Raw genomic sequence first — 15,928 nt, 5'->3', positions numbered from 1 at the left:
CTGACAGAAGAGACAGGCCATTAGTCATATATAATAATATAGTCACTCTGACAGAAGAGACAGGCCATTAGTCATATATAATAATATAGTCACTCTGACAGTCTGACAGGCCATTAGTCATATATAATAATATAGTCACTCTGACAGAAGAGACAGGCCATTAGTCATATATAATAATATAGTCACTCTGACAGAAGAGACAGGCCATTAGTCATATATAATAATATAGTCACTCTGACAGAAGAGACAGGCCATTAGTCATATATAATAATATAGTCACTCTGACAGAAGAGGGAGAGTCTAGTCCTACCTAACAGTCATAGACAGAGCAGACTCCAGGGGAGGGTGTAGGGTCTAGTCTTACCTAACAGTCATAGACAGGGCAGACTCCAGGGGAGGGTGTAGGGTCTAGTCTTACCTAACAGTCATAGACAGAGCAGTCACTCTCCAGGGGAGGTGTAGGGTCTAGTCTTACCTAACAGTCATAGACAGAGCAGACTCCAGGGGAGGGTATAGGGTCTAGTCTTACCTAACAGTCATAGACAGAGCAGACTCCAGGGGAGGGTATAGGGTCTAGTCTTACCTAACAGCCATAGACAGAGCAGACTCCAGGGGAGGGTGTAGGGTCTAGTCTTACCTAACAGTCATAGACAGGGCAGACTCCAGGGGAGGGTGTAGGGTCTAGTCTTACCTAACAGTCATAGACAGGGCAGACTCCAGGGGAGGGTGTAGGGTCTAGTCTTACCTAACAGTCATAGACAGGGCAGACTCCAGGGGAGGGTGTAGGGTCTAGTCTTACCTAACAGTCATAGACAGAGCAGACTCCAGGGGAGGGTGTAGGGTCTAGTCTTACCTAACAGTCATAGACAGGGCAGACTCCAGGGGAGGGTGTAGGGTCTAGTCTTACCTAACAGTCATAGACAGGGCAGACTCCAGGGGAGGGTGTAGGGTCTAGTCTTACCTAACAGTCATAGACAGAGCAGACTCCAGGGGAGGGTGTAGGGTCTAGTCTTACCTAACAGTCATAGACAGGGCAGACTCCAGGGGAGGGTGTAGGGTCTAGTCTTACCTAACAGTCATAGACAGAGCAGACTCCAGGGGAGGGTGTAGGGTCTAATCTTACCTAACAGTCATAGACAGAGCAGACTCCAGGGTATAGGGTCTAGTCCTTCCTAACAGTCATAGACAGAGCAGACTCCAGGGAAGGGTATAGGGTCTAGTCCTACCTAACTGTCATAGACAGAGCAGACTCCAGGGAAGGGTATAGGGTCTAGTCCTACCTAACAGTCATAGACAGAGCAGACTCCAGGGAAGGGTATAGGGTCTAGTCCTACCTAACAGTCATAGACAGAGCAGACTCCAGGGTATAGGGTCTAGTCCTACCTAACAGTCATAGACAGAGCAGACTCCAGGGGAGGGTATAGGGTCTAGTCCTACCTAACAGTCATAGACAGAGCAGACTCCAGGGGAGGGTATAGGGTCTAGTCTTACCTAACAGTCATAGACAGAGCAGACTCCAGGGGAGGGTGTAGGGTCTAGTCTTACCTAACAGTCATAGACAGGGCAGACTCCAGGGGAGGGTGTAGGGTCTAGTCTTACCTAACAGTCATAGACAGAGCAGACTCCAGGGGAGGGTGTAGGGTCTATTCTTACCTAACAGTCATAGACAGAGCAGACTCCAGGGTATAGGGTCTAGTCCTTCCTAACATATATAATAATATAGTCACTCTGACAGAAGCGACAGGCCATTAGTCATATATAATAATATAGTCACTCTAACAGAAGAGACAGGCCATTAGTCATATATAATAATATAGTCACTCTAACAGTCTGACAGGCCATTAGTCATATATAATAATATAGTCACTCTGACAGAAGAGACAGGCCATTAGTCATATATAATAATATAGTCACTCTGACAGAAGAGGGAGAGTCCTACCTAACAGTCATAGACAGAGCAGACTCCAGGGGAGGGTATAGGGTCTAGTCTTACCTAACAGTCATAGACAGAGCAGACTCCAGGGGAGGGCGTAGGGTCTAGTCTTACCTAACAGTCATAGACAGGGCAGACTCCAGGGGAGGGTGTAGGGTCTAGTCTTACCTAACAGTCATAGACAGAGCAGACTCCAGGGGAGGGTGTAGGGTCTAGTCTTACCTAACAGTCATAGACAGAGCAGACTCCAGGGGAGGGTATAGGGTCTAGTCTTACCTAACAGTCATAGACAGAGCAGACTCCAGGGGAGGGTGTAGGGTCTAGTCTTACCTAACAGTCATAGACAGAGCAGACTCCAGGGGAGAGTATAGGGTCTAGTCTTACCTAACAGTCATAGACAGAGCAGACTCCAGGGGAGGGTGTAGGGTCTAGTCTTACCTAACAGTCATAGACAGGGCAGACTCCAGGGGAGGGTGTAGGGTCTAGTCTTACCTAACAGTCATAGACAGGGCAGACTCCAGGGGAGGGTGTAGGGTCTAGTCTTACCTAACAGTCATAGACAGAGCAGACTCCAGGGGAGGGTGTAGGGTCTATTCTTACCTAACAGTCATAGACAGAGCAGACTCCAGGGTATAGGGTCTAGTCCTTCCTAACATATATAATAATATAGTCACTCTGACAGAAGCGACAGGCCATTAGTCATATATAATAATATAGTCACTCTAACAGAAGAGACAGGCCATTAGTCATATATAATAATATAGTCACTCTAACAGTCTGACAGGCCATTAGTCATATATAATAATATAGTCACTCTGACAGAAGAGACAGGCCATTAGTCATATATAATAATATAGTCACTCTAACAGTCTGACAGGCCATTAGTCATATATAATAATATAGTCACTCTGACAGAAGAGACAGGCCATTAGTCATATATAATAATATAGTCACTCTGACAGAAGAGACAGGCCATTAGTCATATATAATAATATAGTCACTCTGACAGAAGAGACAGGCCATTAGTCATATATAATAATATAGTCACTCTGACAGAAGAGACAGGCCATTAGTCATATATAATAATATAGTCACTCTGACAGAAGAGACAGGCCATTAGTCATATATAATAATATAGTCACTCTGACAGAAGAGACAGGCCATTAGTCATATATAATAATATAGTCACTCTGACAGAAGAGACAGGCCATTAGTCATATATAATAATATAGTCACTCTGACAGAAGAGGGAGAGTCTAGTCCTACCTAACAGTCATAGACAGAGCAGACTCCAGGGGAGGGTGTAGGGTCTAGTCTTACCTAACAGTCATAGACAGGGCAGACTCCAGGGGAGGGTGTAGGGTCTAGTCTTACCTAACAGTCATAGACAGAGCAGACTCCAGGGGAGGGTGTAGGGTCTAGTCTTACCTAACAGTCATAGACAGAGCAGACTCCAGGGGAGGGTGTAGGGTCTAGTCTTACCTAACAGTCATATAACAGGGCAGACTCAGGGGAGGGTGTACTCTGACACCTAACAGTCATAGACAGGCCATTAGTCAGGGGATATAATAGTCTTAGTCACAGTCATAACAGAAGCAGACAGGGGGTTAGGGTCAGTCTTACCTAACAGTCAAGACAGGGCAGACTCCAGGGGACAGGGTCTGACAGGCCAACAGTCATAGACAGGGCAGACTCCAGGGGAGGGTGTAGGGTCAGTCTTCTAACAGTCATAGACAGGCCATTAGTCAGGGTATAATAATATAGTCTTACCTAACAGTCATGACAGGGCAGACTCCAGTCATAGGGTCTAATCTTATAACAGTCACTCTGACAGAAGCAGACAGGCCATTAGTCATATATAATAATACAGTCATAGACAGAAGAGACAGGGGCCAGTTAGGGTCTAGTATACCTAAACAGTCATAGACAGAAGCAGACAGGCCATTAGTCTTATAGTATAATAAATAGTCACTTACCTGACAGTCAAGAGACAGGGGATTAGTCATATATAATCTATTCTTATAGTCATCTGACAGAAGAGACAGGCCATTAGTCATATATAATAATATAGTCACTCTGACAGAAGAGACAGGCCATTAGTCATATATAATAATATAGTCACTCTGACAGAAGAGACAGGCCATTAGTCATATATAATAATATAGTCACTCTGACAGTCTGACAGGCCATTAGTCATATATAATAATATAGTCACTCTGACAGAAGAGACAGGCCATTAGTCATATATAATAATATAGTCACTCTAACAGAAGAGACAGGCCATTAGTCATATATAATAATATAGTCACTCTGACAGAAGAGACAGGCCATTAGTCATATATAATAATATAGTCACTCTGACAGAAGACAGGCCAGTTAGTCATATACCTAACAGTCATAGACAGAAGCAGACTCCAGGGGAGGGTGTAGGGTCTAGTCTTACCTAACAGTCATAGACAGAAGCAGACTCCAGGGGAGGGTTAGGGTCTAGTCTTACCTAACAGTCATAGACAGAGCAGACTCCAGGGGAGGGTTAGGGTCTATCTTACCTAACAGTCATAGACAGGGCAGACAGGCCAGGGGAGTCATATAGGGTCTAGTCTTACCTAACAGTCATAGACAGGGCAGACTCCAGGGGAGGGTGTAGGGTCTAGTCTTACCTAACAGTCATAGACAGAGCAGACAGGGGAGGGTGTAGGGTCTAGTCTTACCTAACAGTCATAGACAGGGCAGACAGGGGAGGGTTAGGGTCTAGTCTTACCTAACAGTCATAGACAGAGCAGACTCCAGGGAGGGTGTAGGGTCTAGTCTTACCTAACAGTCATAGACAGAGCAGACTCCAGGGGCCAGTTAGGGTCTAGTCTTACCTAACAGTCATAGACAGAGCAGACTCCAGGGGAGGGTGTAGGGTCTAGTCTTACCTAACAGTCATAGACAGGGCAGACTCCAGGGGAGGGTGTAGGGTCTAGTCTTACCTAACAGTCATAGACAGAGCAGACTCCAGGGGAGGGTGTAGGGTCTATTCTTACCTAACAGTCATAGACAGAGCAGACTCCAGGGATAGGGTCTAGTCCTTCCTAACATATATAATAATATAGTCACTCTGACAGAAGCGACAGGCCATTAGTCATATATAATAATATAGTCACTCTAACAGAAGAGACAGGCCATTAGTCATATATAATAATATAGTCACTCTAACAGTCTGACAGGCCATTAGTCATATATAATAAGCAGTCACTCTGACAGAAGAGACAGGCCATTAGTCATATATAATAATATAGTCACTCTAACAGTCTGACAGGCCATTAGTCATATATAATAATATAGTCACTCTGACAGAAGAGACAGGCCATTAGTCATATATAATAATATAGTCACTCTGACAGAAGAGACAGGCCATTAGTCATATAGGGTAATAGGTCACTCTGACAGAAGAGACAGGCCATTAGTCATATATAATAATATAGTCACTCTGACAGAAGAGACAGGCCATTAGTCATATATAATAATATAGTCACTCTGACAGAAGAGACAGGCCATTAGTCATATATAATAATATAGTCTTACTCTGACAGAAGAGACAGGCCATTAGTCATATATAATAATATAGTCACTCTGACAGTCTGACAGGCCATTAGTCATATATAATAATATAGTCACTCTGACAGAAGCAGACAGGGATTAGTCATATATAATAATATAGTCACTCTGACAGACAGTCAGGCCATTAGTCATATATAATAATATAGTCAGACAGCAGACTCCAGGGGATTAGGGTCTAGTCTTACCTAACAGTCATAGTCAGGGCAGACTCCAGGGGAGGGTGAGAGTCTAGTCTTACCTAACAGTCATAGACAGAGCAGACTCCAGGGGAGGGTGTAGGGTCTAGTCTTACCTAACAGTCATAGACAGGGCAGACTCCAGGGGAGGGTGTAGGGTCTAGTCTTACCTAACAGTCATAGACAGAGCAGACTCCAGGGGAGGGTATAGGGTCTAGTCTTACCTAACAGTCATAGACAGAGCAGACTCCAGGGGAGGGTGTAGGGTCTAGTCTTACCTAACAGTCATAGACAGAGCAGACTCCAGGGGAGGGTATAGGGTCTAGTCCTACCTAATACAGCCATAGACAGAGCAGACTCCAGGGGAGGGTAACAGTAGGGTCTAGTCTTACCTAACAGTCATAGACAGGGCAGACTCCAGGGGAGGGTGTAGGGTCTAGTCTTACCTAACAGTCATAGACAGAGCAGACTCCAGGGGAAAGGTGTATGGAAGCATCATAGCCGTCGCCATCCTGACTGGCAGCAGGTTGCTTAGCGACTGGCCCAGACTGTATCTCTCCTTGCAGGCTTCCACCAGAGCTATAGAGAGAGACAGAGAGAACAACTTACTACAGTCATAGTAGACTACAATACACGACAACACATACAGAGGGAGACAGAGAGGAGAGAGAACAACTCACTACAGTCATATAGACACAATACACCACAACACATACAGACAGAGAGAATAACTCACTACAGACTGGCTGACTGACTGACTGGCTGGCTGACTGGCTGGCTGGCTGACTGGCTGACTGACTGACTGGCTGGCTGGCTGGCTGACTGGCTGGCTGGCTGGCTGACTGGCTGGCTGGCTGGCTGACTGACTGACTGGCTGGCTGGCTGGCTGGCTGGCTAACTGGCTGGCTGGCTGGCTGACTCACTCACATTTCCCATGGCAGACAATAGTTGAAGCAAGGCCAGGTTAACACAGTGGATCCCCTAACCTAGCAAGGCCAGGTTAACCAGTGGATCCCCTAACCTAGCAAGGCCAGGTTAACCAGTGGATCCCCTAACCTAGCAAGGCCAGGTTAACACAGTGGATCCCCTAACCTAGCAAGGCCAGGTTAACCAGTGGATCCCCTAACCTAGCAAGGCCAGGGTTAACCAGTGGATCCCCTAACCTAGCAAGGCCAGGGTTACACAGTGGATCCCCTAACCTAGCAAGGCCAGGGTACACAGTGGATCCCCTAACCTAGCAAGGCCAGGGTAACACAGTGGATCCCCTAACCTAGCAAGGCCAGGGTTAACCAGTGGATCCCCTAACCTAGCAAGGCCAGGTTAACCAGTGGATCCCCTAACCTAGCAAGGCCAGGGTTAACCAGTGGATCCCCTAACCTAGCAAGGCCAGGTTAACCAGTGGATCCCCTAACCTAGCAAGGACAGGTTAACACAGTGGATCCCCTAACCTAGCAAGGCCAGGTTAACCAGTGGATCCCCTAACCTAGCAAGTCCAGGCTAACACAGTGGATCCCCTAACCTAGCAAGGCCAGCTTAACCAGTGGATCCCCTAACCTAGCAAGGCCAGCTTAACCAGTGGATCCCCTAACCTAGCAAGGCCAGGCTAACACAGTGGATCCCCTAACCTAGCAAGGCCAGGTTAACCAGTGGATCCCCTAACCTAGCAAGGCCAGGTTAACCAGTGGATCCCCTAACCTAGCAAGGCCAGGTTAACCAGTGGATCCCCTAACCTAGCAAGGCCAGGTTAACCAGTGGATCCCCTAACCTATAGCAAGGCCAGGGTTAACCAGTGGATCCCCTAACCTAGCAAGGCCAGGTTAACCAGTGGATCCCCTAACCTAGCAAGGCCAGGTTAACCAGTGGATCCCCTAACCTAGCAAGGCCAGGGTTAACCAGTGGATCCCCTAACCTAGCAAGGCCAGGTTAACCAGTGGATCCCATAACCTAGCAAGGCCAGGGTTACACAGTGGATCCCCTAACCTAGCAAGGCCAGGGTAACACAGTGGATCCCCTAACCTAGCAAGGCCAGGTTAACCAGTGGATCCCCTAACCTAGCAAGGCCAGGGTTAACCAGTGGATCCCCTAACCTAGCAAGGCCAGGTTAACCAGTGGATCCCCTAACCTAGCAAGGCCAGCTTAACCAGTGGATCCCCTAACCTATAGCAAGGCCAGGTTAACCAGTGGATCCCCTAACCTAGCAAGGCCAGGGTTAACCAGTGGATCCCCTAACCTAGCAAGGCCAGCTTAACCAGTGGATCCCCTAACCTATAGCAAGGCCAGGTTAACCAGTGGATCCCCTAACCTAGCAAGGCCAGGGTTACACAGTGGATCCCCTAACCTAGCAAGGCCAGGGTTACACAGTGGATCCCCTAACCTAGCAAGGACAGGTTAACCAGTAGATCCCCTAACCTATAGCAAGGCCAGGTTAACCAGTGGATCCCCTAACCTAGCAAGGCCAGGGTAACACAGTGGATCCCCTAACCTAGCAAGGCCAGGCTAACACAGTGGATCCCCTAACCTAGCAAGGCCAGGCTAACACAGTGGATCCCCTAACCTAGCAAGGCCAGGCTAACACAGTGGATCCCTAACCTAGCAAGGCCAGGCTAACACAGTGGATCCCCTAACCTAGCAAGGCCAGGTTAACACAGTGGATCCCCTAACCTAGCAAGGCCAGGTTAACACAGTGGATCCCCTAACCTAGCAAGGCCAGGTTAACCCAGTGGATCCCCTAACCTAGCAAGGCCAGGGTAACACAGTGGATCCCCTAACCTAGCAAGGCCAGGGTAACACAGTGGATCCCCTAACCTAGCAAGGCCAGGGTTACACAGTGGATCCCCTAACCTAGCAAGGCCAGGGTACACAGTGGATCCCCTAACCTAGCAAGGCCAGGGTAACACAGTGGATCCCCTAACCTAGCAAGGCCAGGGTTAACCAGTGGATCCCCTAACCTAGCAAGGCCAGGTTAACCAGTGGATCCCCTAACCTAGCAAGGCCAGGGTTAACCAGTGGATCCCCTAACCTAGCAAGGCCAGGTTAACCAGTGGATCCCCTAACCTAGCAAGGCCAGGTTAACCAGTGGATCCCCTAACCTAGCAAGGCCAGGGTTAATCAGTGGATCCCCTAACCTAGCAAGGCCAGGTTAACCAGTGGATCCCCTAACCTATAGCAAGGCCAGGTTAACCAGTGGATCCCCTAACCTAGCAAGGCCAGCTTAACCAGTGGATCCCCTAACCTATAGCAAGGCCAGGTTAACCAGTGGATCCCCTAACCTAGCAAGGCCAGGGTTAACCAGTGGATCCCCTAACCTAGCAAGGCCAGCTTAACCAGTGGATCCCCTAACCTATAGCAAGGCCAGGTTAACCAGTGGATCCCCTAACCTAGCAAGGCCAGGTTAACCAGTGGATCCCCTAACCTAGCAAGGCCAGGCTAACACAGTGGATCCCCTAACCTAGCAAGGCCAGGCTAACACAGTGGATCCCCTAACCTAGCAAGGCCAGGGTAACACAGTGGATCCCCTAACCTAGCAAGGCCAGGGTTACACAGTGGATCCCCTAACCTAGCAAGGCCAGGTTAACCAGTGGATCCCCTAACCTATAGCAAGGCCAGGCTAACACAGTGGATCCCCTAACCTAGCAAGGCCAGGTTAACCAGTGGATCCCCTAACCTATAGCAAGGCCAGGTTAACCAGTGGATCCCCTAACCTAGCAAGGCCAGGTTAACCAGTGGATCCCCTAACCTAGCAAGGCCAGGGTTACACAGTGGATCCCCTAACCTAGCAAGGCCAGGGTTACACAGTGGATCCCCTAACCTAGCAAGGCCAGGGTAACACAGTGGATCCCCTAACCTAGCAAGGCCAGGGTAACACAGTGGATCCCCTAAACTAGAAAGGCCAGGGTACACAGTGGATCCCCTAACCTAGCAAGGCCAGGGTAACACAGTGGATCCCCTAACCTAGCAAGGCCACGGTAACATAGTGGATCCCCTAACCTAGCAAGGCCAGGGTAACACAGTGGATCCCCTAGCCTAGCAAGGCCAGCTTAACCAGTGGATCCCCTAACCTAGCAAGGCCAGGCTAACACAGTGGATCCCCTAACCTAGCAAGGCCAGGCTAACACAGTGGATCCCCTAACCTAGCAGGGCCAGGGTAACACAGTGGATCCCCTAACCTAGCAAGGCCAGGGTAACCCAGTGGATCCCCTAACCTAGCAAGGCCAGGCTAACACAGTGGATCCCCTAACCTATAGCAAGGCCAGGGTAACCCAGTGGATCCCCTAAGCTAGCAAGGCCAGGGTAACACAGTGGATCCCCTAACCTAGCAAGGCCAGGGTAACACAGTGGACCCCCTAACCTAGCAAGGCCAGGGTAACACAGTGGATCCCCTAACCTAGCAAGGCCAGGGTAACACAGTGGATCCCCTAACCTAGCAAGGCCAGGGTAACACAGTGGACCCCCTAACCTAGCAAGGCCAGGGTAACACAGTGGATCCCCTAACCTAGCAAGGCCAGGTTAACCAGTGGATCCCCTAACCTAGCAAGGCCAGGGTTACACAGTGGATCCCCTAACCTAGCAAGGCCAGGGTTACACAGTGGATCCCCTAACCTAGCAAGGCCAGGGTAACACAGTGGATCCCCTAACCTAGCAAGGCCAGGGTAACACAGTGGATCCCCTAACCTAGAAAGGCCAGGGTACACAGTGGATCCCCTAACCTAGCAAGGCCAGGGTAACACAGTGGATCCCCTAACCTAGCAAGGCCACGGTAACATAGTGGATCCCCTAACCTAGCAAGGCCAGGGTAACACAGTGGATCCCCTAGCCTAGCAAGGCCAGCTTAACCAGTGGATCCCCTAACCTAGCAAGGCCAGGCTAACACAGTGGATCCCCTAACCTAGCAAGGCCAGGCTAACACAGTGGATCCCCTAACCTAGCAGGGCCAGGGTAACACAGTGGATCCCCTAACCTAGCAAGGCCAGGGTAACCCAGTGGATCCCCTAACCTAGCAAGGCCAGGCTAACACAGTGGATCCCCTAACCTATAGCAAGGCCAGGGTAACCCAGTGGATCCCCTAAGCTAGCAAGGCCAGGGTAACACAGTGGATCCCCTAACCTAGCAAGGCCAGGGTAACCCAGTGGATCCCCTAACCTAGCAAGGCCAGGGTAACACAGTGGACCCCCTAACCTAGCAAGGCCAGGGTAACACAGTGGATCCCCTAACCTAGCAAGGCCAGGGTAACACAGTGGATCCCCTAACCTAGCAAGGCCAGGGTAACACAGTGGACCCCCTAACCTAGCAAGGCCAGGGTAACACAGTGGATCCCCTAACCTAGCAAGGCCAGGGTAACACAGTGGATCCCCTAACCTAGCAAGGCCAGGCTAACACAGTGGATCCCCTAACCTAGCAAGGCCAGGGTAACACAGTGGATCCCCTAACCTAGCAAGGCCAGGGTAACACAGTGGATCCCCTAACCTAGCAAGGCCAGGCTAACACAGTGGATCCCCTAACCTAGCAAGGCCAGGCTAACACAGTGGATCCCCTAACCTAGCAAGGCCAGGCTAACACAGTGGATCCCCTAACCTAGCAAGGCCAGGGTAACCCAGTGGATCCCCTAACCTATAGCAAGGCCAGGGTAACCCAGTGGATCCCCTAACCTAGCAAGGCCAGGGTAACACAGTGGATCCCCTAACCTATAGCAAGGCCAGGGTAACCCAGTGGATCCCCTAACCTAGCAGGGCCAGGGTAACACAGTGGATCCCCTAACCTAGCAAGGCCAGGGTAACCCAGTGGATCCCCTAACCTAGCAAGGCCAGGCTAACACAGTGGATCCCCTAACCTATAGCAAGGCCAGGGTAACCCAGTGGATCCCCTAAGCTAGCAAGGCCAGGGTAACACAGTGGATCCCCTAACCTAGCAAGGCCAGGGTAACCCAGTGGATCCCCTAACCTAGCAAGGCCAGGGTAACACAGTGGATCCCCTAACCTAGCAAGGCCAGGGTAACACAGTGGACCCCCTAACCTAGCAAGGCCAGGGTAACACAGTGGATCCCCTAACCTAGCAAGGCCAGGCTAACACAGTGGACCCCCTAACCTAGCAAGGCCAGGGTAACCCAGTGGATCCCCTAACCTAGCAAGGCCAGGGTAACACAGTGGATCCCCTAACCTAGCAAGGCCAGGGTAACACAGTGGATCCCCTAACCTAGCAAGGCCAGGGTAACACAGTGGATCCCCTAACCTAGCAAGGCCAGGGTAACACAGTGGATCCCCTAACCTAGAGCTACAACTATAGTAGAAACAAGAGTAGAAGATCTGATTGGCCAGCTTCTTCTCTACACCAGTCTCTGGTTGGTTGGATATTCTTCAGTAGTCTAGGGCTTTTCTGAGACTTGTTCTGGAGACTGGTCTAGAGAAAGGCCTTGTTTTGAGGAGTTGCCATCTCCCCTGACAACAATATATCACTAAAATGTAGCTTGTGTTTGTGTTTTTTGATCCATTTGTCTGTTTTCCTCTCTTTATAGCTTGTACAACGTCCTTGTTCTTTATTGAAAGGCGTTTAAAAACATTGTATTATGAATCTGATGTATTATTTTGGTGAGGTCCGTCCTACCTTTGTGTAGTCTGGGTGGCAGGTGCTCGAAGATATGATCCTCGATGTTGGATTTGGACTCGGCGGGGGCCACCACGGACTCTTTCTCAATGGGTCTGATCTCGTTCTGTACCAGCCGCTCCTCGTGTTCTTCATCATCGTCGTCATCATCATCATCCTCGATGACGTCATCTTCCTCACCGTCGGCTATTAGAGGTCTGTGGGGTCCTTGGGGATTCAACAGTCCTGAAACATAAGCAAACACAGTCAAGAAAACACACACACGCACGCACGCACACGTAATAATATAACTACTCGATACCAAGCCTGATCTAGTATATAATAATATAACTACTCTATACCAAGCCTGATCTAGTATATAATAATATAACTACTCTATACCAAGCCTGATCTAGTATAGTGTTATATAACTACTCTATACCAAGCCTGATCTAGTATATAATAATATAACTACTCTATACCAAGCCTGATCTAGTATATAATAATATAACTACTCTATACCAAGCCTGATCTAGTATATAATAATATAACTACTCTATACCAAGCCTGATCTAGTATATAATAATATAACTACTCTATACCAAGCCTGATCTAGTATAGTGTTATATAACTACTCTATACCAAGCCTGATCTAGTATATAATAATATAACTACTCTATACCAAGCCTGATCTAGTATATAATAATATAACTACTCTATACCAAGCCTGATCTAGTATAGTGTTATATAACTACTCTATACCAAGCCTGATCTAGTATATAATAATATAACTACTCTATACCAAGCCTGATCTAGTATATAATAATATAACTACTCTATACCAAGCCTGATCTAGTAGTCATATAACTACTCTATACCAAGCCTGATCTAGTATAGTTATATAACTACTCTATACCAAGCCTGATCTAGTATAGTTATATAACTACTCTATACCAAGCCTGATCTAGTATAGTTATATAACTACTCTATACCAAGCCTGATCTAGTATAGAATAATATAACTAATATAAAGGTCTCTTACCGTTCTTCTTCAGAAAGTGAAGAGCATCGTTGTACCCTTGTTTACACATGGCCTTCATAACCTGAAACAAACACAGATAAACAGACACATTAGATATCTTCCCACAGACACATTAGATATCTTCCCACAGACACATTAGATATCTTCCCACAGACACATTAGATATCTTCCCACAGACACATTAGATATCTTCCCACAGACACATTAGATATCTTCCCACAGACACATTAGATATCTTCCCACAGACACATTAGATATCTTCCCACAGACAGTTTAGATATCTTCCCACAGACACATTAGATATCTTACCACAGACACATTAGATATCTTCCCACAGACACATTAGATATCTTCCCACAGACAGTTTAGATATCTTCCCACAGACACATTAGATATCTTCCCACAGACAGTTTAGATATCTTCCCACAGACACATTAGATATCTTCCCACAGACAGTTTAGATATCTTCCCACAGACACATTAGATATCTTCCCACAGACAGTTTAGATATCTTCCCACAGACACATTAGATATCTTCCCACAGACAGTTTAGATATCTTACCACAGACACATTAGATATCTTCCCACAGACACATTAGATATCTTACCACAGACAGTTTAGATATCTTACCACAGACACATTAGATATCTTCCCACAGACACATTAGATATCTTACCACAGACAGTTTAGATATCTTACCACAGACAGTTTAGATATCTTACCACAGACACATTAGATATCTTCCCACAGACACATTAGATATCTTCCCACAGACACATTAGATATCTTCCCACAGAGAGTTTAGATATCTTACCACAGACACATTAGATATCTTACCACAGACAGTTTAGATATCTTACCACAGACACATTAGATATCTTACCACAGACAGTTTAGATATCTTACCACAGACACATTCAGAGTCCATGTCTGTCTACCTGGTGGCTCAGTTGGTAAAACTGTGACACTAGCACATTAAAAGTCACGGGTTCAATTCCCCCCGGTGATCACTGACTGAAACATGTATACAGTCTGTAAGTCTCTTTGGATAATAGTGTCTGCTAAGTATGTCTGTGAGCTACAGTACCTGTGGATCAGGGGGGAACAGAGCTCTGGACACTATTTATTGATTTTTATTGATTGGGGCGGCAGGGTAGCCTAGTGGTTAGAGTGTAGAGGTGGCAGCGTAGCCTAGTGGTTAGAGTGTAGAGGTGGCAGGGTAGCCTAGTGGTTAGAGTGTAGAGGTGGCAGGGTAGCCTAGTGGTTAGAGTGTAGAGGTGGCAGCGTAGCCTAGTGGTTAGAGTGTAGAGGTGGCAGGGTAGCCTAGTGGTTAGAGTGTAGAGGTGGCAGGGTAGCCTAGTGGTTAGAGTGTAGAGGTGGCAGCGTAGCCTAGTGGTTAGAGTGTAGGGGCGGCAGCGTAGCCTAGTGGTTAGAGTGTAGGGGCGGCAGGTAGCCTAGTGGTTAGAGTGTAGGGGTGGCAGGGTAGCCTAGTGGTTAGAGTGTAGAGGTGGCAGGGTAGTCTAGTGGTTAGAGTGTAGAGGTGGCAGGGTAGCCTAATGGTTAGAGTTGAGAGGTGGCAGGGTAGCCTAGTGGTTAGAGTGTAGAGGCGGCAGGGTAGCCTAGTGGTTAGAGTGTAGAGGAGGCAGGTAGCCTAGTGGTTAGAGTGTAGGGGCGGCAGCGTAGCCTAGTGGTTAGAGTGTAGGGGCGGCAGGGTAGCCTAGTGGTTAGAGTGTAGAAGTGGCAGGGTAGCCTAGTGGTTAGAGCATTGGACTAGTAACCGGAAGGTTGCAAGTTCAAACCCCTGAGCTGACAAGGTACAAATCTGTTGTTCTGCCCCTGAACAAGGCAGTTAACCCACTGTTCCTAGGCCGTCATTGAAAATAAGAATTTGTTCTTAACTGACTTGCCTAGTTAAATAAAGGTCAAATAAAAAATAAAATCAAAATTATTTAACCAGGTAGGCCAGTTGAGAACAAGTTCTCATTTACAACTGTGACCTGGCCAAGATAAAGCAAAGCAGTTTGACACAAACAACAACACAGAGTTACACATGGAATAAACAAACATACAGTCAATAGTACAATAGAAAAAGTCTATATACAGCATGTGCAAATGAGGTAGGATAAGAGAGGTAAGGCAATAAATAGGCCATGGAAGTAATTACAATATAGCAGTTAAACACTGGAATGGTAGATGTGCAGAAAATGAATGTGCAAGTGGAGATACTGGGGTGCAAATGAGCTAAATATAAATAATGACATGGGGGATGAGGTAGATTGGATGGGATATTTACAGATGGGCTATGTACAGGTGCAGTGATCTGTGAGCTGCTCTGACAGCTGGTTCTTAAAGCTAGAGTGAGGGAGATGGGAATCTCCAGCTTCAGTGATTTTTGAAGTTCGTTCCAGTCATTGGCAGCAGAGAACTGGAAAGAAAGGCGGCCAAAGTAGGAATTGGCTTTGGGGGTGACCAGTGAGATAAACCTGCTGGAGCGCGTGCTACGGGTGTTTGCTGCTATGGTGACCAGTGAGCTGAGATAAGGCGGGGCTTTACCTAGCAAAGACTCATAGATGACCTGGAGCCAGTGGGCTTGGC

At 47.7% G+C, this 15,928-nt stretch overlaps 1 protein-coding gene across 1 annotated transcript in view; it reads right to left on the bottom strand.

Moving 5' to 3' along the window:
- The window catches only part of LOC115127042 (patatin-like phospholipase domain-containing protein 2), a 28,716-nt gene that overhangs the window by 6,100 nt on the left and 6,688 nt on the right, over positions 1–15,928 (bottom strand). Inside the window, exons 5-7 of the mRNA XM_065002927.1 lie at positions 13,333–13,393; positions 12,313–12,537; positions 6,162–6,294 (exon numbers count right to left, since the gene is read on the bottom strand). Of these exons, the coding sequence (XP_064858999.1) occupies positions 6,162–6,294; positions 12,313–12,537; positions 13,333–13,393 (419 nt within the window). The remainder of the gene's footprint in view (positions 1–6,161; positions 6,295–12,312; positions 12,538–13,332; positions 13,394–15,928) is intronic.

Source organism: Oncorhynchus nerka, linkage group LG17, assembly GCF_034236695.1.
Source record: "Oncorhynchus nerka isolate Pitt River linkage group LG17, Oner_Uvic_2.0, whole genome shotgun sequence".
Classification (NCBI taxonomy): domain Eukaryota; kingdom Metazoa; phylum Chordata; class Actinopteri; order Salmoniformes; family Salmonidae; genus Oncorhynchus; species Oncorhynchus nerka.
The sequence above is the reverse complement of the archived record's forward strand: the minus strand, read 5'-3'. Positions and strand labels throughout refer to the sequence as shown.